This window comes from Scatophagus argus, chromosome 12, assembly GCF_020382885.2.
Source record: "Scatophagus argus isolate fScaArg1 chromosome 12, fScaArg1.pri, whole genome shotgun sequence".
In the NCBI taxonomy this organism is placed as follows: domain Eukaryota; kingdom Metazoa; phylum Chordata; class Actinopteri; family Scatophagidae; genus Scatophagus; species Scatophagus argus.
Window position 1 is genome coordinate 21,957,251 of NC_058504.1, and position 22,825 is coordinate 21,980,075.

The 22,825-nt window shown below is 42.8% G+C and overlaps 1 protein-coding gene across 2 annotated transcripts in view; it reads left to right on the plus strand.

The window, feature by feature from the left end:
- The first annotated feature begins 854 nt into the window (after window positions 1-854).
- LOC124067777 (protocadherin Fat 4) overlaps window positions 855-22,825 on the plus strand; it is a 100,472-nt gene continuing 78,501 nt past the window's right edge. The window contains exons 1-2 of one of the 2 annotated variants that reach the window (XM_046405378.1): window positions 855-1,132; window positions 1,259-6,665. In XM_046405378.1, coding sequence (XP_046261334.1) covers window positions 1,563-6,665 — 5,103 coding nt within the window. In that variant the 5' untranslated portion in view covers window positions 855-1,132; window positions 1,259-1,562. Of the gene's footprint in view, window positions 6,666-22,825 lie in introns of both variants that reach the window. The other variant, XM_046405377.1, reaches the window with a different exon arrangement.

Genomic DNA, 22,825 nt, shown 5'->3' on the forward strand with positions numbered 1-22,825 from the left:
CGATTACTAATAACTGATATCTGTATCAACAATTAAAAAAACATACTGTTTGAACCAGCAAAAACAGTGTAAAAACAAATTGTCACTTCAGTCACAAAACTTTCAGCTACATATTTGTCAGCAGTTACTAAATAAGTAATATACAATAATTGCTAAAATACACCACAGCTGAGATTGGTGCTACAGTTCATATATCTTTTCATCCCATGCAGGAGGAACTAATACTTTCCCACAAGTACAATTTTACATTAAAACCTTCTGCCTGGAAGACTGTATTCTTGTGCTCCGAGTTCAAAAGTACCTTAAGCCAAAGAGAACACTATGCTACAGTCACACAGCACTGACGTTTTCATATGTTTAAAAGTGTTGGAAGTCTCCTGCTCTCACTGATATGTATTTTGGGTTGAAGTACCAAAACGCGGCCACTAGATGGTGCTACGTACCCATGTTTATGAAGCTTCCTTCGACTTTCATTATACGCAAATATCTCACCAGCTACTGTGGACAGTGGAATTGGCTCTTAACACTGAGATTTATTAAGAGTCCTAGACTAATTACATTTGAGAAACGTACAGCTGTGCTGATGATTCAATCAAGGGTTGCTTCTACAGCTGACTGTATCTCAGAGAATTATTTTCAAGTATACTTAATCATATTTTAATGATAGGCTCCTCCTGTAACTTTCTCACATTCTCATTTAAACTTTGTTTTAGTTTTACTTTTTCACTGTCCCTAGTATTTTTGATGTTTCTCTTACTTATTCTCTTACTTTACTCTTATTGTGGCCATGCTTTGCTATCACCTGCGTGTTTCTGAAGTATTCCTGATGGCTGTTGAGTAATTATCACATCCTGCACTAATCAAGACCGTTAATCCTCACGTGAATCTGTCACTGAAGTAATTGAGAGCATCGTTACCTGTCTTATGTGATTGACATCCCCTTCCACAAGCGCAGACAACCGGCCGCGCTGCACAATGGCAGCAGAAAGGCGGTGGGAGGGCGGGCTGGAGCGCCGCTATCCAATGGAATCAGGAATGGGAGGGAGTTTGTCGAACTCCAGCTTTGTTCTAACTTGCTGGGACTCCTGTGCACAATATGACTGAAGCGCCTGCACCGTTATTCCACGGGACGGTGCGTAGGCACAGCCGCCTGCACACTCTGAACGCCGCTCACTTGCGCCCTAACTTTGGATAAACTTTTTTTTTTTTCACACATTTCCAAGAAGCCAAGAACTTTTGTTTTGCTTTGTCTTTTAAGGGAATTGTCAGCCATCGCTTAGAAAAAAAATGCTCTTTGAGGAGTTGAAATGCCAGTAGGAATCGTTCTCTCCATTCAGAGGATTTGGTTGCGGTGAAACGCAGCGCTGCGCAGGATAAAACAACACTCCTGGAGTACTTGGGGACACTGAGTAAGTGTGGAAAGAGTAGTTGCTGGGTTTCCCATTGAGTTTTCTCTGCACATTTGCTGCAATACGATGCTTTAGTGACTCGTCCGACCTCAATAAAGTTGATGCATCATAGGCATGGACTCTGTCTGAGAAAGGTGGACTGGCTAACTGACCATGGCGCTCACAGGTAGAGGCTTAGGCCGGTTTCATTTGATTTTACTGATGTTATGGACTTTGTCGAAGTGCTCAGCATCCAGCCAAGTCCGTCAAGAGTTTCAGGTCCTAGAGGAGCAGCCCGTCGGCACCTACGTGGGCACGATAGAGACGAAGCCCAGCTTCACATACCGTTTCAGCGAGAGCCACAAACTTTTTGCAATTAACGGCACCACCGGAGTCATTTACACCTCCTCGGTGATTGACAGGGAAGTTTTGCAAAGTGATGTCATCAACGTCGTGGTGCTGTCCAGCCAACCCACCTACCCGACTGAGGTCAGGATCGTAGTTTTGGATATCAATGATAACTCCCCGGTGTTTCCAGACACGTCCATTGTCGTGTCTTTCAAGGAGGACGCCAGCAGCGGCAGGCAAGTGATTCTGGACACTGCTACAGACTCAGACATTGGAAGTAATGGAGTTGATCACACCACGTACAGAATAGTGAAAGGGAACGAGCAGAGGAAATTCCGCTTGGATATTACAGTCAATCCTAGTGGAGAGGGGGCATTCTTGCACCTTGTTTCAACTGGAGGCTTGGACAGGGAAATTACTCCCTTCTACCAGCTCCTGATTGAAGTGGAGGACAAAGGAGACCCGAAAAAGTTTGGCTATTTGCAAGTAAACGTCACCATTCAAGACATAAATGACAATCCCCCTGTTTTTGAGCAAGACCACTATCAAACCAGCGTTTTTGAGGATGCAGCATTAGGTTCTAACATTCTGCAGATTTCTGCATCAGATCAGGATGAGGGAGCTAATGCAGAAATCAGGTACTTTTTAGATGAAGGAACACCTTTTCAAATTGATCCGAAAGCAGGTACTATTATCATAAAAGAAGGTTTGGATTATGAGAGTAAAAAAGAGTACTCCCTGACTATTCATGCAGTAGACAACGGGGTGCCCTCTCTGTCAGGCAGAACAGAAGCCACAATCAAACTTTTAGATGTGAATGATAATGACCCAGTAGTGAAGTTTAGATATTTTCCCACAACTTCTAAATTTGCCTCTGTTGATGAAAATGCACAGATTGGAACAGTTGTGGCTTTGCTCACTGTTTCAGATTCAGATTCCCCCACAGCTAACGGTAACATATCGGTTTCAATCTTAGGAGGCAACGAGCAGAGACACTTTGAAGTGCACATGTCTCCTGTGCCCAATTTAAGTCTGATCAAAGTGGCCAGTGTGTTAGACAGAGAGAGAATTTCCTCATACAACCTGACCGTGTCTGTGTCAGACAATGGCAAACCTATTGCAAGGTCCTCCTTTGCCAGTCTGGTTATTTTTGTGAATGATATCAATGATCACCCACCCATATTCCAGGAAACACTATACAGAGTAGATATCAGTGAAGACATACCAAAAGGCAGCTACATTAAAGGAGTTTCTGCAACAGATGGTGACTCTGGGCAGAATGCCAACCTTCGTTACTCCCTGGTGTCTGGAAACGCTTTGGGCTGGTTCTCCATCAGTGAAAACAGTGGTCTGGTTACCAGTGCTGCTTTGCTGGATAGGGAAATAGCATCTGAAATTGTGCTCAACATTAGTGCCAAAGACCAGGGGCTGCAGCCCAAGATTTCTTACACTAAACTTATAATCAACATCACTGATGTAAATGACCAAGTTCCTACATTTACACAGAGCACATTTCATGTTTCCGTGGTGGAGCACGCTCACGCTGGCACCGAGCTGGTGGTGCTGTCTGCCTCAGATGATGACCTCGGGGACAATGGAACTATCCGGTTCTCATTTGATGCAGAGACTCCGGCCGCAGTCCAGGAGCTGTTTCGCCTGGATACTGTGTCAGGGCGATTAAGCACAGCCGTGGAGCTAGACAGAGAGGATCAGGCCTCCTACTTACTTCACATCCAGGCAGCAGATGCAGGCAGCCCTCCTTTGCGCTCTGTAGGGAAAGTCAACATCACCCTGAGGGATATCAATGACAATAGGCCAGTTTTCTACCCCGTGCAGTATTTTGCCAATGTGAAAGAAAATGAGCCCTCAGGTTCTTATGTAACCACCGTTTCAGCCACAGACCCTGATCTGGGTCGAAATGGCACAGTCAAATATATAATTACAGCTGGAGACGCTTCTAAATTTCGCATTAATAGCAACACTGGGAAAATCACCACACTTGTGCCCCTGGATAGAGAGGAGAAAACTGCTTACCAGCTGCAGGTGACAGCAGCAGATGGTGGTGGCCTGCGCTCTCACACCCAGGCCATAGTGACTGTGACTGTCATAGACACACAGGATAACCCACCAGTCTTTAGTCAGAAAGTGTACAGTTTTGTCATGTTTGAAAATGTGGGCATCGGGACAGTTATAGGCACTGTGTCAGCCACCACTGTGGATCTCAACACAAACATTTCATATCTAATCACCTCAGGGGACCAGAGGGGGCTTTTTGCTGTAAACGGTGCAGGTCAGATCAAAGCATCGAGCCAGATAGATAGAGAGGAGCAGGGTTTCTATCAGCTGGAAGTTATAGCCAGAGCTGGGGAGATCACAGGAGAGGCCTTTGTTAACATCACTGTGAAGGACCTAAACGATAATGCCCCTCATTTTATTCACGCTGTGGAGCATGTGAGTGCAGTGGAAAACTGGAGCACAGGTCATGTCATATTCCAGGCCAAAGCTTCAGATCCTGACGAGGGGACGAATGGCATGGTGGTTTACAGCCTCAAACAAAACCCCAAAGGACTTTTTCATATTCATGAGAAGCATGGCCTCATCACACTGACAGGGCCACTGGAGGTCACCACGAGCTCCTACGAGGTCGAGGTCATCGCATCAGACATGGGGGTCCCAAAGCACACCTCCAGCCTCATCCTGATCATCAGCGTTTATGATGTAAATGACAACTCACCAGTGTTTGACCAGCTTTCGTATGAGGTCATCATCACGGAGTCTGAGCCTGTCAACAGCCGCTTTTTTAAAGTGGAGGCCACTGACAAAGACTCTGGGCTTAACGGGGAGATTATGTATGACATTGCTGGTGGCAACACGGGTGATGTATTTGGTATTTTTCCAGACGGGCAGTTGTACATCAAAGCAGACCTGGACCGAGAGATACAAGACAGATATAACTTAGTGGTTGTGGCCAAAGACCGGGCTGTAGAACCACTTAGTGCCACTGTCAATGTCAGTGTTATTCTGGATGATGTAAATGACAACCGCCCCCTCTTTAACAGCACCAATTATGTGTTTCATTTTGAGGAAGAACAGAAGAGGGGGTCGCTGGTGGGGCGTGTTTTTGCAGAGGATAAGGACTTTGGCCCAAACAGTGAGGTCAGATATACATTTGAGACGCCGCAGCCCAACTTTGAGCTGAATGCCATCACAGGGGAGTTGACCAGCACGCTGCAGTTCGATCGCGAGTCACTCATGAGACAAAGAGGCGCCGCCGTGTTCAGCTTTGTGGTTGTCTCGTCAGACCAGGGACTCCCCAAGCCACTCAGAGATCAGGCCAAAGTACAAGTTTACATTCAAGACATCAACGACAACCCGCCTAAATTCACAAAAGACATTTACCAGGCCTCCATCTCCGAGTCAGCTCAAAACCTGACACAACTGCTGAGGGTCTCCGCCTCTGATGTGGATGAGAACAAAAATGGACTTGTTCATTATCACATCCCTGAAGGCAATGAGGAAGGCCAGTTCACTATAGATAGCAGCTCTGGACAGGTTACTTTAGTAGGAAAGCTGGACTATGAGACTACATCCTCTTATTCATTGAAAATTATAGCTGTAGACGCTGGAGCTGTGCCCTTGTCCTCCTCCTGTATGCTTAGTATCAGCATCCTGGATGAGAATGACAACTCCCCCTCCTTCCCTAAATCCTCACTATCTGTGGACGTCCTTGAGAACATGAGGATAGGGGAACTAGTGGCCTCTGTGACTGCCACCGATGCAGATTCTGGTCAGAACGCAGACATAACATACAGCATCACAGCCACGAACAACCATGGCACTTTTAGCATCAGCCCCAACACTGGCAGCATCTTTCTGGTTAAAAAATTGGACTTTGAAACTCAGTCATTTTACAAACTCAACATCACTGCAAAGGACAATGGCAGACCACCTCGCTCTTCAACCATTCCTGTGATTATTCACGTCAGGGATTTTAACGACAACCCTCCCATATTTGCCCCTGGTGACATTTTCAAATCCATTCCTGAGAATCTTCCCATCTCAGCCTCAGTCATGACAATTACAGCTCATGACACAGATGCGGACATAAATGGGCAGTTGGAGTACTCCATTGTTCAACAGATTCCTCGGGGAAACCACTTCAGCATTGACTCAAGCACAGGGCTCATATATACTAACAAGGAAGTGGACAGGGAGTTCTCAAATCTGTTCGAGCTCACCATCAAAGCGACTGACCAGGCGGTTCCAGTAGAATTCCGCCGCTATGCCCTGAAAAATGTTACAATATGGGTCACAGACATGAATGATAATGTTCCCACTTTTGTGTCCCAGAATGCCCTTGTGGCTGAGCCCAACATAGTCATTGGCTCCATCCTAACAACAGTGGTGGCCTTTGACCCCGATGAGGGGGCTAATGGGGAAGTGGAGTATGAGCTTGTGGAAGGGGACTCTAACACTTTTATCATGGACAGATACAGTGGAGATATTCGTCTGGCCTCCCAGTTGGTACCATCCAGACTCATGTACACCCTCACGGTGTCGGCCACTGACCACGGCACTGAGCGCAAGACCTCCAGAACTGAGTTGACGATCATCCTTCAGGGGATGGATGGCCCTGTGTTCTCCCAGCCGAAATACATCACAATCCTCAAAGAGGGCCAGCCACCAGGCACCAACGTCATCTCCCTGGATGCTTCAAGCCCACGGGGCTCAGCAACCAAAGTGGAGTATTTCATTGTGGCGGTTCGCAGCGGCGGAAAAGCCGTGGGACGCCTTTTCACCATCGGCCGCCATACTGGAGTGATACAGACAGCCGCGGAGCTGGACCGAGAACAAGGCTCTGACCTCTACCTGGTGGATGTGTACGCCATCGAGACAGATGCCAGTCAGCCCAGAACACAGCGTGCTGAGGTTAGTATACTGCTGACTTTTCTATTCTTTACAGGTACCGGAAAGCCACCTTTATTTTGCTCTATTGGTCTATTTGATCTGTTTGGCAGGAAGAGGGCATGAACTCTCATGCTGGCACCTGTTATAGATATTTGGATAGAATAAGTGTAATGAGATCAAGCTCTGAACTGGAAAAAAATGGGGAGTGAGACTGTCCAAGTCACACATAAAACAGAGCCACCTATTACATTTGTCTGCTCATTGATTAAATTCCTTTTTTTTATGCATGGCTCTGCATTATATTAAATCATGATTATCTTGGACATGAGTAAGAGGCTCTTGTTATTTGGCATGATGACTTTATTTTCCTGTTTCCAGAAACATACTAGCCATAACAATTTATTTTGAATGTGCCTTCTCTCATATTTGAGCAGTCTGGCAAAGGGAAATGAGGGTCACATGTCTTATGCACACAAGCTCTTCTCCTGCTCTCGTGAAGTGAGATATTCTTATCTGCGGATATGAACTGCACAAATCAAAAACGGACCACTTTTTAATTTCCACACTGTAGACATAAATCATTCAGGGCTGCAGTTTCAGGTTCAAGGACCATGATGAAATCTAGAGTGTCTCAAGTAGAAATGAAAAAGAATTCATAAGGTTTTTCAGTGCAGGTATGCATCATCACTGCCAGTATTACTTTAAGCCCTTGAGCCTGAGGCTGTTTTGGAACTGGGGTGGTCCTGGGGTACCTTTAAACCACCAGGAACTGCTCCACAGGCAATAAGTGACCATTAAAATCGGATGACCTCTTAAGACTCTGTGAAAAGATGCTGGGGGCAGCGAGAGTGAAACTTAAGCAGACCACTGAGTTTGGGTTATGCGATGCACCTTTTTCAGGCTTTCCCTAAGGAAAGAGGGAGTTAAATTCTCTGAAGTGTAATACAGGAACTTTAAACCCAGTTTTGGGTGGCTAAGGTCTTGCCACTAGTCCAAATGAAAAACAGTTGTGAGACTATATATATATATTTTGGCAATTTTAACCTTGAAATGCTGTCTTATTACAGGCTTGATCACACACATTCTGCATTTAAGTTGGACTTTTCAGAGCAAAAACCAAAAAGTGTAAGCTTCTTCTTCCTTGCTTAACTAACATGTTTTGTGTTACTTCATTTCAAGTGAAACTATTTTAGTTAGCGTTTGAAGATTAGCAGGATTCCTTTTGGTAGTTGTTACTGATGCCTTTTCAACCACTGCAAATATTGAAAATGAAATCCAATACAGCAGTTATTTGGAGACAAAATCAAGAATTACTTGGCAAAATCGTGTTAGCTAAGTTAACTTAAAGGTTTGCCTGGGCCAAATGGGAATATCAAATGTTCTCTCACTTTGCCTGCAGGGAAGATGGCAGTCTGCTTCCCTGCAGACTGTACTGTTGGGCTAATGAGAAAATATAGTGCTTCGGTGCTCCGTTCCCAAACCTTAAACTCTAGATTGGTTTCATGCTAAGCTTGAACTTTCTCACCCCTTGGAGAGATGACTTTACCATACCACCTGGCTGAGTAGTCAGTCTCTCAATTTTGAGAAGCGTGAGATCTAATAACTAGGAGGAATTCAAATGGCCTTCCACATTTGGAAATGTGGGCTGGTTTTGTGTTAAAATGTAATGGGCAGCCGTCTTTATGACTTTATTTTTCATAGCAAAACTGAGCAGGCCGTATTCAAGCTGTTTGTGTCTGTCAGTGCGATCTCAAAGGACAGTGTGATACAATAGTGTAAACTTTCAGACTAATGTTTTTCCAGTGCAGTGTTTATATACCAGATACCCAGTAGCAACTGGGGGATTATATCCACCCCTGGGGTTGTGACCCTTTCACATTCTCTATTTCCCATTTTCCCCATTGATTGGATGCATGAGGGAAAGCTGGCATTTTTCCCCTCTGCTATGCACCATGTGTGATGTTTTGGAAACACTCAGACAAAGAGGATTTGGCTGGACGCGCTTTATCGACGGTAGTGATCTTAAACAACACAGGGACCTGTTGGGCCTGCAGTGGACAGAGAGGGGATTCTGTCTTTTTTTCCTGACCTTATTTTCTTCTTAGAAAGCTTCATTGTCAGTGATTGTTGATTAGATCTGTCATTGCAGGATTGTATGTATTTGTTTCTTACACCTGGCTTTGTATGATGTGCATTGGGCTTTTCTTTTCCAGTAACTGGTGCTCGTGCCTTGAGTTACAGAAATTTGGATGGTTCTTTGGCTTTTCTACTTCAGCTGCTTCAAAAAGTGTCAGTTTGAAATGACTTCATTACTCAAATCTTTGTGTTTCTTTCTCTTACTGTACAGCTAGTACAGTAAAATCTGGAAATAAATCTCTTGGCAGCCCAGTAATCCATTGTTAGGGAATCCAGATTCCATTCATAGTGTTCAGGAGGATGTTTTTTATTTCGCTCCCAGTTTTGATTCTTCACATCCTGTGATGTTCTTGTTCAGAGGTAGAAGGAAGCTCAACTGACCTGCAACTTATGCTGCTTAAATTCATTCTGAATCACATATGACAGACCTCTCTCCGAGAACTGAAACTTTCAGGTTTTACTTATTTATTTAATTATTATTATTTTTCTTTTTTTGGTGGTTTTTGGGCACAACCCAATCAGTGATGTGACAGCCAGTGTTTCCTGTCAGCTTGTTAAAGACAAAACACCTGCGCATTACTGACTGGGGTGTGAGCACAAAATTCTAGTTAGTGAGGCATTCATGGACTCATGATGATTTGCTACAGCAGAATGATCCTTAATTGCAGAACTTGATAGAAAAATAACAAAACAAGTGCAAAGGTTAAAGTCAGAGTCATAGCAGATATTCATTTTCAGAGAAATGATGTCTGGCAGGGAAGTCTGAAAGAAACAATTTGAATATGAAACAATCACCACTTGAAAGGTGACTTCAAGTCACGGTCAAAAAAGGTTTGCAACAGGGAGTGATCCGGTTTTGGCAAACAAAAAGTACCCATATTGCATTGAAAATTCTAGATATTATTTTTTACACATATATTGACACTTTGTAATTGCACGCTTAAATACAAAATACACTGAGTATTCAAATATGTGGTACCATAAAATGCCATTTGGGACAGCCCTAGAAAATGTAATCAAATTATTACTTTTGTGACTTTATTATGGTCTCTAAATAACAGCATTAACAGCAGCACAGTTATGTTACAGAACAGTTTAACACTAGTTATTTCCTACTAAAAAGCAGTAAATACTCCTCGAAAATATTTCTTTTTTTTCCCTTCGACTAGCTCTGCTTTTTGAGCTTCTTAACTTCATCTCCTTCCTCACGTTCGAACCCTCCAGCCCCTATTGACTCGACGGCTACAACTGTTTTCTTAAACTCGCTGTGAATCAAAATGAAGTGTTGTTTTTTTTGTTTTTTTCAAAAAGGTCCTCAAGTGCCACATCAGTCCTTGCCCCCTCCTCCTAAAGGCATTGTTCCCCCTGGAAAGTAAACATAGTCGGAGTGTTCTACAGGCCTTCCTTTGTTTTGCTTTCACAGATAAAGTGTTGCGCTGCCCCCGGTTGCGTATCAGGAGCTTTTTGTTATTTTTTTGTCTGTGCCAGCGTCTTGTCTTGGCAGATTTAGGAGTGTGTACGGATGCCCCCTGTCACCCAGCTTCCCTCCTCTCTCCTCACCCAGGAAGGACGTACGACGGAGCTGTTTGCAGTTGTGAGATATAAAAGAAAGAAAGGAAAGTTTTGGGAGGGTTCTGGACATGTCAGACAGTGTTATTGGAAGTTGTGGGAAAGAAGGAAGAGGAGGGGCGGTGGTAGACAATTTTAGGAGAGTTCTGGAAGGTGCAGCACTGCAAGTGATCATGGGAAGGAAGAGGCAAGGGCAGGGCTCCTCATCATGTCTTAAACAGGTGGGAACAAGAGTTAGAGAAAGCCTTTGTACGTCACTCATTCGGATATAGAGATGAGTGTTGATTTCTGTTGCCATGGATAGCTCGAGCTCGGTTCCATTCCTCCTCCTCTTTGTGAGGCTGTATATCTTCCCGTCTTTGCATCTCTTTTGTGTCTGCCTGCCTGCTGTGTGTCTCTGGGAATCTGTTTGTGTCTCTCTCTCTGTGTTGTGGATCCGTCTGATTCATAAATCTAGCTGGCAACAAACTTCAAAGTTGCTTTGCTTTTCTTTCTGTCACTCTTTCATTCCCTGTTTTTTTTTTTTTTTGCCGTCTCTTGTTTTGGCGGTGCTTTGGTTTTGGTGATGGTGAACCTCCTTCAACAGGGAAATGTGATTAGAGGCAGAGGCAGCGTTGAGCTTCTAAAGAGGGAAAAAAAAATCCCTGTAAAGCCCGCCAGGTCATCGAGGCAGGGAGAAGAAGGTCGTGTACATCTGGACAATATGATGCGGATGCTGGTTTTTGTTTGTGTAATTGTATCTGTGGGAGGGAGTATTAATAAAAAGTGAAATATCGATGACTGCGTTTTCCAGGCAAAAATCGAGCTGTGTTACTGATAGTCTTTAGTCGAATCAAACAGGACAGAAAAAAAGCAACACACACACACACACACACAATGATTACAGTTCAAATCACACACAAGCTCAAGCTAAAATTCCATGTTTCTCAGAAGAGACATTTCACAACAACTGGAAGATGACTGATGCAGAGCAAATGGTCTCCTTGTGTATTGTAATTCATGGTCTAATTGTGTTCCTTCACTAACACACACACATGTGCTTGAGAAGGCATGGTAACAGCCCAGTCTGGACAACAACTGAGCCGGACACTCGTTCTCGGACTGGACGTCGAGGAGGTGAGCGTTTGCTCCGCTCGGCCCTCCTGGTAGGTGGTCGCTCCGGGCCGAGGAGGGCGCGTTGTCCCAGAGCGCCTGTCCGTTTTTATGAGACAGTCGCCGTAAAAGTTGGATAAACATTCGCTCGTGCATGGATGCGTGCAAGCAAATGCAGCCAAACACACACACACACACACACTGACGCACACTCATGCTCTAGTGCAGGAAAATTGAAATGGCACAGTCAAAATAATTCAGTTTAATTTGATTATTAGGTTTCTGTTATTGTCAAGTGAGATCGTTGGGATCCTTTGTGACTTTTTTGTTTCCTGCAGATTCAAAGTGAGTCTGAATGAAGCTGGTGGTTTATGTCTTCTCCTTTTATTACATGAGACTGTTTGTTAGTGTTTGTCTTGTTTCATTTATTTTGTGGCACTGTGTAACTTTGTTGGGTTAAGTGTTAAGCAGTTACGGCTGCTCTCCAGCTCATTTGACCACTTCAGATGAATATTAAAGTTACGCTGCGTTGTGTTTGTCTATAGAGCTCTTTTAGCCCTCGGTCTCTCAAGTTTTAACTGTGGTTGTATAACAAGCTGTCTCACGTTTCACCATGTTTGACTTTTTTTCTCATCAGAAAGCAGCAACTGGCACAGCTCATAATAACACATTTGTCAAACTCTGGGCTGAGAGGTCAGGAGCAGGGTCATATTGTTCTGCTGCGCCATGTTCTGTAAAGTTAAGCCAAGCGTCACGTTAGTAATGAAAGAGCAAAACTAACTTTTTTTTGGCCAGAAGCCACAAAGGCTGTTAAATTCACCAGTGATTCGCCAGTCAGTCAGCTCTTTACGAAGCAGGCACATTTTTAGAAGAGTTTCAGATCTTTATGCAGGGCTGGATAGTTGTTCAAGTGCCTGTGGAGTCAAATTCATTGTCCCCAAGTTACATCACTTCAACCCTGTTACTAAAATGACTTTTTATACGATATTTATACTTTTTCAGACATCTTAAGACTGCGGTGCACAACATTTTTGTCTTGTCACAGGTGCAATTAACAAAAATAAAAGGAAACATTTATTAATTTTTTTTTTTTTTTGTCAGGAAGGTGCCATTGAGATACAAGATCTGTTCATGCAGAGAGTCCCGGTCAAGACAGGGACATAATAAAACAATGTCACATGTGAGACAATGCATAACAGCAGCACAGGGGATACCAGAGCAGCTATAACCACCACAAGTCAGGGATTATGTAAAACAACAGGTTTTGTTCAGGGCTGTCCGTAAAAGACCTTTCAACGTACCTTTCAGTCCAGTTGATCATCTCATGACTTCTGCTGTAATTTGAGAGACAGCAGACATGTTTTTGAATCAACGGATTACAAACACACGGTTATGGGTCTGTTCATTGAGTCTCCGCCACCGACCCCCGACCCCCCCCCCCCCCCCCCCCCCCCTCCCCCCGGGCTTTCGGTGCTTGGCAGTTTTAATGCCGCTGTGGACACATTTCTGTCCACATTACCACAGAAGTCCAATCCCCAGCACTGTTTTTACAGCATGAGTAAAATTCAGATATTGTTAGTAAACTAAAGTAAAAGTACACAGAATTAACTCAACTTTGTAGCACTCATTGTATTGTCTTCTGTGGCAAACTGAATTGTCCTGGTGTGGTAACTCCACCCTGCTGCTACTCTAAACAGGTTAAAACAAAAATTATTCACGTGCTCCGTTTTTAAACTTGGTTTTCCGCTAAATCATATAAAGGGAATGTACATATATATTAAAAGAAAACTCTTTCAGCTCTGCGGTTGACTGTCGGCAGACTATTTTTTCTTTTATTTTTGCCCCCTGTGTGCCTCATGCTAAGCCAATGCAGGGCTCTGGGTTAGAAAAATAAATGAATGTGGCCGGAGCTGTCCATGCTCCGCAGAGTTTTGCATCATCGGGTTTATTTTCACATCAGAGATACATTTCTCTTGTTCTGTGACTTTGATTGTCATGCCTCATTTGGGAGGGGTCATTCCTCTGTCTTAAGCACACATGCTTGGACCAAATGTGCGACTTAAATAGTATTAATCTCTGCTTTGGAATGCTTTTCTGCTTTGGTCTGCAAAATCGGGGGGTGATCAAAAGGGAGCCGTTTACCGTTTGGTACGGGCAGGGAGGGATTTCTTCAAGTGCAATCAGAAAGGTCCATCAGAAGCTGCGATCTTAAGTTTCCGAGCTTTATAGTCACTCAACCACAGCAAGTTTGATTGGGAGTAGTTGAAATGGGAATGATCAGGTATAGCTATGATTCGGGTTGTACATTTTCCCTGAGCAAGTGCTGCATAGGGAAATAAATCTTTCCCTGTGTATGACTGCATCCCAGAGCTTTCTTCATCACTTTTCTCTGCTCTGCTCAGACTGTGAAGGGGCCATAAAATATGCCCAAGTCTGTCCAGCTTTGAAAAAAAACAAAATGTTCCACTACTTTCACTTGTAAAAAGAAGGGAGTTTGAGAGAAAGAGGGAGAGCGAAGGGTTGATTTTGGCACATATTCTCTGCGGTAATAATGGATCCCAGCCACAGAATGATTTGTTCTTACACGTGACTTACCGAGCTCTCTAGCATCAACAAACTCGAATACATCCACATGCAGAGATACACACAGCATTTCCATTGTTTTCAGAGCTCAGACTTCACTGCACTGCCTCGTCGACCTGTCTCTCTGTCTCTCTCTGCTTTTTGTCTTTAAAAAGAAAAAAAAAGGAGCTCACTTCTGCTCTTTTGCACATCTCACTTCCCGCCGGCCGTCCATCAACAGCAAAGTGACATTTAGTGCAGTCACCTCCTTTTTCAGAACCTCCCACCTCTAGGGACATCAAACGAGAAGGATAGAGAAGATTTCTGCGTATCGTATGCACTGATCTCGCATGCACACACACACACACACACGTGCACACACACTCCTCAGGTCGGCAGCCTGCGGTAAGACAAGTGACCCCGAGCAGGAAGGGGTATCTCGTGCAGCCCGGACAGATAATTTAGGAGCTAGATGGAAGATGGAAGGAGGAAAGCAAGGAGGGGAGGGCAGTGAGTTTCGAGCTGGGAACGAGGGAGGGAGGGCTGGAGTAGGGCTTTAGTGTCAGAGGCAGGAGACAAGCTAAGATAGACTGGCACCAGAGAGCCAGGGCCCATGTTATTGTTATCTCCCCTCTTATTTTATGAGTTTTCCATCAAGAGATCCTCTGTAGCTCCTGCTCTGTGAGCTCCACACGCTCCAACTTTATTATGAGGTTTACCATATTGTGAGTTTAGCATTTGTACAAAACTTATTTTTTAGGTTTTCTAGTTGTGTTTTTGTGATTATGTTACTTTGCAGCCTTGAAAATTCTTGTGCTTTGTCTTGCTTAGTCTGCTGTGCAGGTCTTAAGCCAAGCCACAGTCAATTTGCAGCTGTTTTCGATTTCAGAATTGAAATATTTCAGCTTTCAAAATGTCCCTGCTTGACTTTTCCGGCACTCGATTCTATGCAAGTTGTTAGATTTTCAGAATCATGCAAGAGAGTGTTAGTCGTAATTCTCTCCGAGCTCTTCATTTGACAGCTTGTTGGCCTTGTCTCGAGCCTTGAAAATCCGCTGACCCATCCAGTGGCTTCTACAGGGGTTTTTCCCCTTATTAAAGCAGTTTTGTCTTTTTCGTTTTCAAATCCTTTATTCCCTTCTTTTGGAAATAAGGCAATTGTGTGGTGTTATTTACCTCTGAAACCCAATGACCCAGTTGGTGGGCAATCATTTCAAAGTCATGCTGTGCAGGCAAACTTCTTGTTTCCAAAATAATAATACCAAATATATCACGCACAATTTTGGGAGAAAGTATTTAAAATGACTGTCCTGTTTATCCGCAATCTTATCATTTGACACAACCATAGAAAACATGTGAGTCTTTGGTTTTAACTCAACGTAAACATCAGAGAGAATAAATATAATGTTGTCTTTTTTATATTTTTTTTATCTGAAAGGGGGAAACAAAAAGAAAAGCCAGAGGTTAAAGGGCCAGTTCACCTAAATCAAAATCTTTTCTCATTAATCTCTTAATGAGAAAATCAACCTAGGCAGATAGATTTGGTTTCATTTACCCAGTTGGAGATTTTTATGTTCATTACAATTTAAATGAAGCACAGACAAAAAAAACATGTCCAAATGTTTCCAAATCTACATTATATGATATTAGATTATTAGAGGTAAACAAGACAATGTGTTCTTTTGTCTTTTGGGTGAACTGACCCTTTACATTTTTATTGAGCTAACAGGTGCTCATTATCAGGTGTTTCTGTGCTGCGCTGTTGACTGCAAAGCATTTTCCGAAACCTCCCCGACACAAAGGCTTCCCTACTCGTTAAATTGCCCGTGCACATCATCCTCCCATGGGTCGTCCTGCGGAATGGCTGTGGTTGTTTCAGCACGTAGCTGAGTGGAACGTCTCGGGAAAATAGTTTGTGGTCACCGAGACAATAGCTGCAGAGCACGAGCCTCACTTTGGAGAATTATTATCTCATTCCAGGAGACTCTTGGATCAGAGTCGGCTCGGTGTTGGCCGTGGTTGCTCTCTGTTTTCCAAGCAGTAATCCTAAAACATCTTTTGCAGTAGGGTATCATAGAGCTCAGTCACTGCAAGCTTTTCGTTCAAACGTTTCCATCTGACATGGTATACTGGTGGCTCTTGCAAGGCCCTCCACAGCAAACAGAACACTGTGTTTATACAAATTTTGGACAAGTGATCCGCTGTCAGAAACAGAGAGCAGAAAGAACTCCTGGCTTGAAATAGCTTGCCATTTCGGTGAATGCGACGTTCCTCTCCCCTCTCCAGTTGGGCCTGTTTAATTGAAAGCAGCTGGTGAGGGTTCTGGGCAGAGATGTGCAGGTCCACTCAACGTGACTCGGGCTCTCGCTCACAGTCGGGGTACCTGAGCTGCCCTTCATGGCTCTGTTGTCAGACAAAAGTTATGTTTGCCCTAAAGTTGGTGATATGCTGTAAACTAAAGGAAAATGTGACTGTTTTGAGCTCTCAAAGGGCAAAAGAGAAAGCCGTGGCTCTGGTTTCCATTACATTCGTTGACAATGTGCTATTTTTGACTCTTCTTTTTTTTGCCCACTCTGTGATTTTCCTATGCAAATGGATGAAGTGGCCTAATTTCAGCAAGCTCTATTGTGTGTGGATGTCGAGGTGTAATTTAACTAAGTGCTGTTCTGAAAGTTGACTTTATGGGCTTTCTTTTCAAATTCGGAGCTATTTTGACTTGGTATACATGCATTGCGAGTGTTTGTTTGTGTGTGTGTGTGCGTGCACACGTGTGCATGCGCCTGCTTGCTTACATGCATATCTTCTAGTGGTACATTACTTCAGTTTTACACTGTACTGTTCTGGCATCCTTTTGCACAATCTACCAAATCTTGGCGCCCTCCCCTCATTTTTCTGCAGTTATCCTGCTCGGCGTCTCTGGCATTGACACGTAGCTCCCTGAGATGGAAGAAAAAAAACCAGCCCACTGAAAAATGAATCATCCAAAACTTTGTCTAAACTTGGCTGGCCTGCTGTTGACGGACAGATCGTAATGAAGTCTCTCTCCCAGGACATTGTGTTCTTATGGTATTACATGGAGGGTGATCAGATATTACTTTATGTCTCTATCTCCTCCAGGGGGCTGCTGCTATTGGACCTTCACTTGCACTGAGGTCTGCAGACTGAGTGCAGAGAGAGAGAGATGGGGGTATACAACAACAACACAACACATGAAACTAATTGTCAGCTCTCTCAAAGCATGCCTCCAAATGCTTTTCAAACTTCACAGAAAGAACAATTCAGTCCTGTTTCTAATACAAATGAACTTGTTTTAAGACTTTTCTTGACAGTAATGTCTCTAGGAAACAAGAACAACTAAGTAGTATCTCTTGAATCTTAGAAAATAGTTTGATTTGTATTGGAAACATGTTTAAATAGTCTCACTGCATTGGCAGATATTTTCTGCTGTTTTAAGAATATGAGATTTTTTTAGGGAAACCCCACTGATTGTAGGCTACACATCAAGATCAGTTTGCTCTTCATGGGGAGTACTGCTCAGCCTGTGAAAACAATTACCTCTGATGACATTATTATGTCTTCTGTGGCTCCAGAGGAGCCTAGGATGCCTTACATCGGTCCAAATCTTTTATTTGTGGTTATTAAACCCAAATTCAGTGGATTTAGTGCCATATTGTCAGTGCAGTACAGTGTTTTTAACCCTCATAATGTCAAATACTCCATCCCACATGATATTAATAGAGCATTGCACCATTTTATTCCAACATGTTCTCATCCCAGGTAATCAGATATCGATGTTTTATGACGTTTGGTGACATTTGGTTTCACACAGCGCCCAAACACTGCTCATAGGGTGAGCACTCTGTGTCACTTTCCTGCTTTGTAAACTTTGTGCAGTTGTTCTTATTGTGTGATAGTGACCCTCATGTGTTTGCATTGCTGCCTCGTCCTGCATCTGGATGAGACACAGAGGGACATGTGACTTTATGATACATACATACATACGTGTGTGTGTGTGTGTGTGTGTGTCACTTTAAGAAGTACAAAAACATTTAATAAATTGTTTACAACATAATGTAGTTCTATGCAGCCATAAGGACAATGTATCTATTCATGCACAGCATTTGTTTACAACTATAACTTGTCCCGAGAAAATGTTATATTATTACAATTACATTGACATTATAGTGTATTATATACCATTGTAGACCTTGGCATTAATGTAGTGAACTACTTGTCATATCTAAGATGAATTTGAGAATGAGAGAGACAGTAGTAGAAGAGAAGTCCTTTATATGTGTCTGAGGGAGAAGGCATTGTGTTTGTTGTTGTGTTTGTTCACACTCGGTGTGTGTGTTTGCATCTTAACCCTAAAAGCACTGCAGTCGTGCAGCGTGCCTGCTGCCTCTGTGCTAATCCGTCCTCCTGCTGATTTACACATGACCTCACTGACGTTTCATGACACTTGATAAGTTACTTGATAATGAGTGAGAGATCCAGTGGAGAGCAACACTCTCAGGACCTTCCCTTTGAATCACGTGACCTTTGACCCGACTTGGCAGAATTTGAGCGGAAGCAATGCTTCTTCTCTTGGCAGCTCAACAACCAGCTCTGTGTGTATACTCTTCTAGAAAGTGTGATTGTGTTTCATCAGGCCAATAAATGTTTGTGCACGTGTGAAAGAGCATGTGCATATGTGTGACAGGGTCCGACAGTGCGGTAGACTGGCAGCCTGATTGTGAGCTCTGCATGCTTCCTTTCTTCCTCTGACGTCTGGCAAGGCTGAGGCCCAGTTGGTAATGATGTGGTTATTACTTCCCATCATGCCTCGCTGCAGGCTGGGCCGTAAAACAGTGCGGTATATTCTCTTTGTCCCTTGTGGAGACCAGCACTTTGCTGCTCTTTATGAAGCATTTTCACTCTGCTGAGACATTTGCCGACACACTCATGGGACCTCATTTCACAGCCTGATGTGTGATCTCATCATATTATCCCGTCAAGCATGAACATATAACCATGCTTACGTCTTTCACGTCTTCAGACAGTCACATTGTTTTTAACATTTGATATGTACTGCATAGTTTTGAAACAGATGTCAGTTTTAAAAAGACTGTTAGTGTGTCGAGGACTTTTGTATTTTGTTAATGATTTCAGTGGTGGTGGAAAGTAATTACTGTCCTTTTTTAAAAAAATTCTGAGGTACTTGTAGTTTACTGGAGTAGTTCAGAGGGAAATATTTACAATATTTATACTTTTTACTCCACTGCATGTACTTGGTAACAGTTACTGGTTACATTCAAGATTCATTTTAATACAATGCAAAATATAATCAGCTTAATCAAACCAAATGATGGTACATAAACTACCCCAAAGTACAGAAAGAAATATCTATTTAAAATATTTATATTTGTTCACTTTTTTTGCTTTTACCCAAGTAAATGTAAGTACTCTCAGGGACAGGGAACAAAGAGGTAAAAGGAAACACATAAAATTGTTTTATGTTTTGATCAGGTCTAATTAAAAAAACAGAACAAAATTTGTGCCATAAGAAACTTTGAAGAAAAACACAGTCACTTCTACACATAGTATCCTCCATTGTAGATCAAGTCTTTTTGAAAGTAAGACGTTTTTTCTTTTGAATTCCATGTAGCCACTTCGGGAATTTAACTCCCCTCGCAGAAATCAAACAGTAATAGTGCATATGCATCAGATTTCAAATCGTCTTTGAAACTCAAGATTTATACGCGACACCCACTGTTGCACGAGCCCTGGACTCGGGATGTGAGGAAGCCGTGGTTGCCCCAGGCCTGGAGTCACGCCATCTGTGGTCATATGGAAACAGTTTGATCCCCTGGCTGTCAAAATGCACCGTCTGCCCCCCGTGTTTAACTCCATACGGAGGCTGCGTGGACACAGTGCTGTTCGGTATTAACACAACAACGACTCCAGTCTCTCACTAGAGTTTGGATTGTATTTCTACCTCCTTTTTCTCCACTTGGGGGTTAGATAGCTGAGAGGGCAAATGATGAAGTATAAAGTGGATTTGACATTGATGCCAAGTAAATATTTTGGTTTTATCGTTACTGAATTTATTGCAAATGCCTGGTGGTGTCATTATAATAATAAGACAGAATTGTCAAACATGTGTTAATATTTTCTCTTGTTTATTGATATAATTTAAGAGGAGTTTTAAAGTTTTCCGTTCATATGATACAAAAATCTATTGCAGATCTCATGAAACTGGCTAGTGTTGTGTAATTAATTACATAAAACATCAAGTAAGCATTAATTTAACGACTAGCTGTTTAGTCCATTGGAAAGAAGATTATTTGCCAGCTATTGTGACGATTAATCATTTTTAAAACAAAAACGTCAAATATAAGGATCTGCTGCTTTTCTTTGCCATTTATGATAGTGAATGAAGAGTTTTGGGATTTCTGTCTTTTGGTTGGACAAAAGAAGTAAACTTGAAGACGTCTCTTCCAAGAATCCAAAAATCAAGACCTTTTGGTAGCCATTTGGCAAAAGGTCTGCATACAGTGAGATTTGCAAATACACAGTAAAAGTGCTATTGTGGCTGTCAGATTTTTTTTTTTGTCAGAAATCTAGTTCATAGTGGCAAAATACAGTAGTTTCTTACACAGTCTTGAGCCCTTCATTCAGGATTTATAGTAAGAACCATCTAACATCCTTCTCATCTTCAAAAATGTGTGTTTTCCCTCATTAATCCTGCTTTGTTCACAAAATCAAATTCATAACATTATGACATAAATTAGCTGCCTGCAATCTTTACCCCATTGTTTGGCTTGTTTGTTGGCCCTTGTGTTAATTAATTCTCGCACAGAAATTAACTTAGGAGAAAGTCCCGGGATGATTCATTTAGAATGTTTATGATTAGGACCAGCCTGGAAGATCAGAGGCTCTTTTTTAATCTGTAGCACCCATGGTAATTCATCTACCAACACCCCACCCCCCCCAAACTCCCCTCCTTCTCTCAGTGCTTTCCTGTCTTCTTGTGGTTTCATTCTTTCTGATCATAAGACCCCCCAACCCTTTCACATGGTGTGTGTCGGATGCAAATGAGGTCTAGCAGTTTCTTTAGGGATGGAATGGATAGATCAGTGGATGGAGGGGATAGAGACCCCCGTGTGGAGTCTCCATTGAGCGGAGATTACATCGCCGGTTGGTGGCTGTAAAATGCAGCTCTCTCCTGGCAGACACCAAACAGGACTCACGGGAGTCTTTTCAAACCTCGCCATTGTTAGTGAGGGATTATTCTCTGGGTTGTTATCCCATTACGCTGTAATGGTAGCAATTTTCTGCTTTGGAATTTGGATTTTTCTGAGGGGAAACACATGCCAGAAAGTTTTTGAATCAAGCATCTATCATCAATAATTTGTAAAAAGTGTTAGATTACATTTCCATCGCTTGTAACTTTTTAAAACCAATCTCTGACTTGTCATCTGGATCCAAAGTAGAAAATATTTGTTTTTATAGAAGCATTGATATCCTGTAGTGAAATATAAAAGTACAATTTGCTTTATGTGGGCAAAAACTCGATTATACTTCGCTAAATTATCGCAAAATTCCTGAATGAGTCAAGAGGCAGGTATTAAGAGATTGTTACTATAACTCCACTGGCTTTAAACCAGAATTCCTCAGCACAATGCTTAAGTCAAATTCTTGGAATATTTTGGGTATTAATTTTTCCTGACGTGAGCAACAGTCTTTTCTTTATTATGGAACGGGACATCAACAAGGCTTTTCAAAGTAATGCTCTTAACAGGTCATTAAGCTTTTTTGGAGTTTTTCTGTACGTTTGCCCAAACACTAAAACCTTGTGTCTTTCACGTCTGATTAGTGACACTTTAATAAAGTCGTTTAAAGTTCAGCGGACTGAATTTTCCACCTTTTCTAGTGTTTCTATGGTCACGGGGAAACGACCTGCATTCAGGCCTGTACGCAATCTTTTAAATGCAAATCCTTTAAAAGTAACTGTGTAATTCTGTCTATGGGGACTCTCCTGACTTGGCTGCCAGAGAAAGTGTTTTTTTATATAAGGCGACCATGGCTGTTTTCCTTTCTGTCTTCTTGATCTGACAGCAATTGACTAAGCCGGTCCTTAAGGCGTGACAAAAGCTTGGCAAAATCTTTACATTTCTTTTTCCTCCTCTTTCCCTCCTTCCCTTGGCTAACTTTCCTTGGATGGGCCAAGGTGGACAAAGCCTGTCTTCTCTTCCACTTGATTGGGTCAGAAGGCTGAAGTTAAATGTTTGGTTCAAAATTGTCTTAGCATTCTCGGCTTCATGTTTTTTTTTGTTTTTTTTTTTTTTTTTATGGTGCTCGAAAAACTATGTCGAATCGGCCACAATCAAATCATTTACGGTGAGCTCACAGCGAAGGAATTAATGCATTTTATATGAGGATGCCGAGCCCAAGGCAAAGTCCCCTCAGCAACATGTGAGAAAACTCCCTCTTTACTTGCTCTCTCTCTCTCTGTCTTGCTTTCTCCCTCTTTTTTACTTATTGAAATTATAGCTGTCACCCACTTCACAAGGAGGAGAGCCAGGGGAAGCAGGTCATTGACTTGATTTTCATGGGAAGGCTGATTTGGCCATTCAGGGTCTGATAGGTCCAGTATTGACAGCCCTTTGCGCAAGGGGAGGGGAGCATGCTGCCTTCATTGTACCCACGGTTTGCTGAAGAAAAACAAGAGAGTGCCCGGGAGACAAAGACCTCAATGGGAACAGTAGCCCCTGTGTCCCCTTGCCTCTGACTGCTGCTGCTGGGAGGCTTGTGTCTTCCATTCTGGCCTCAAGTGCTAC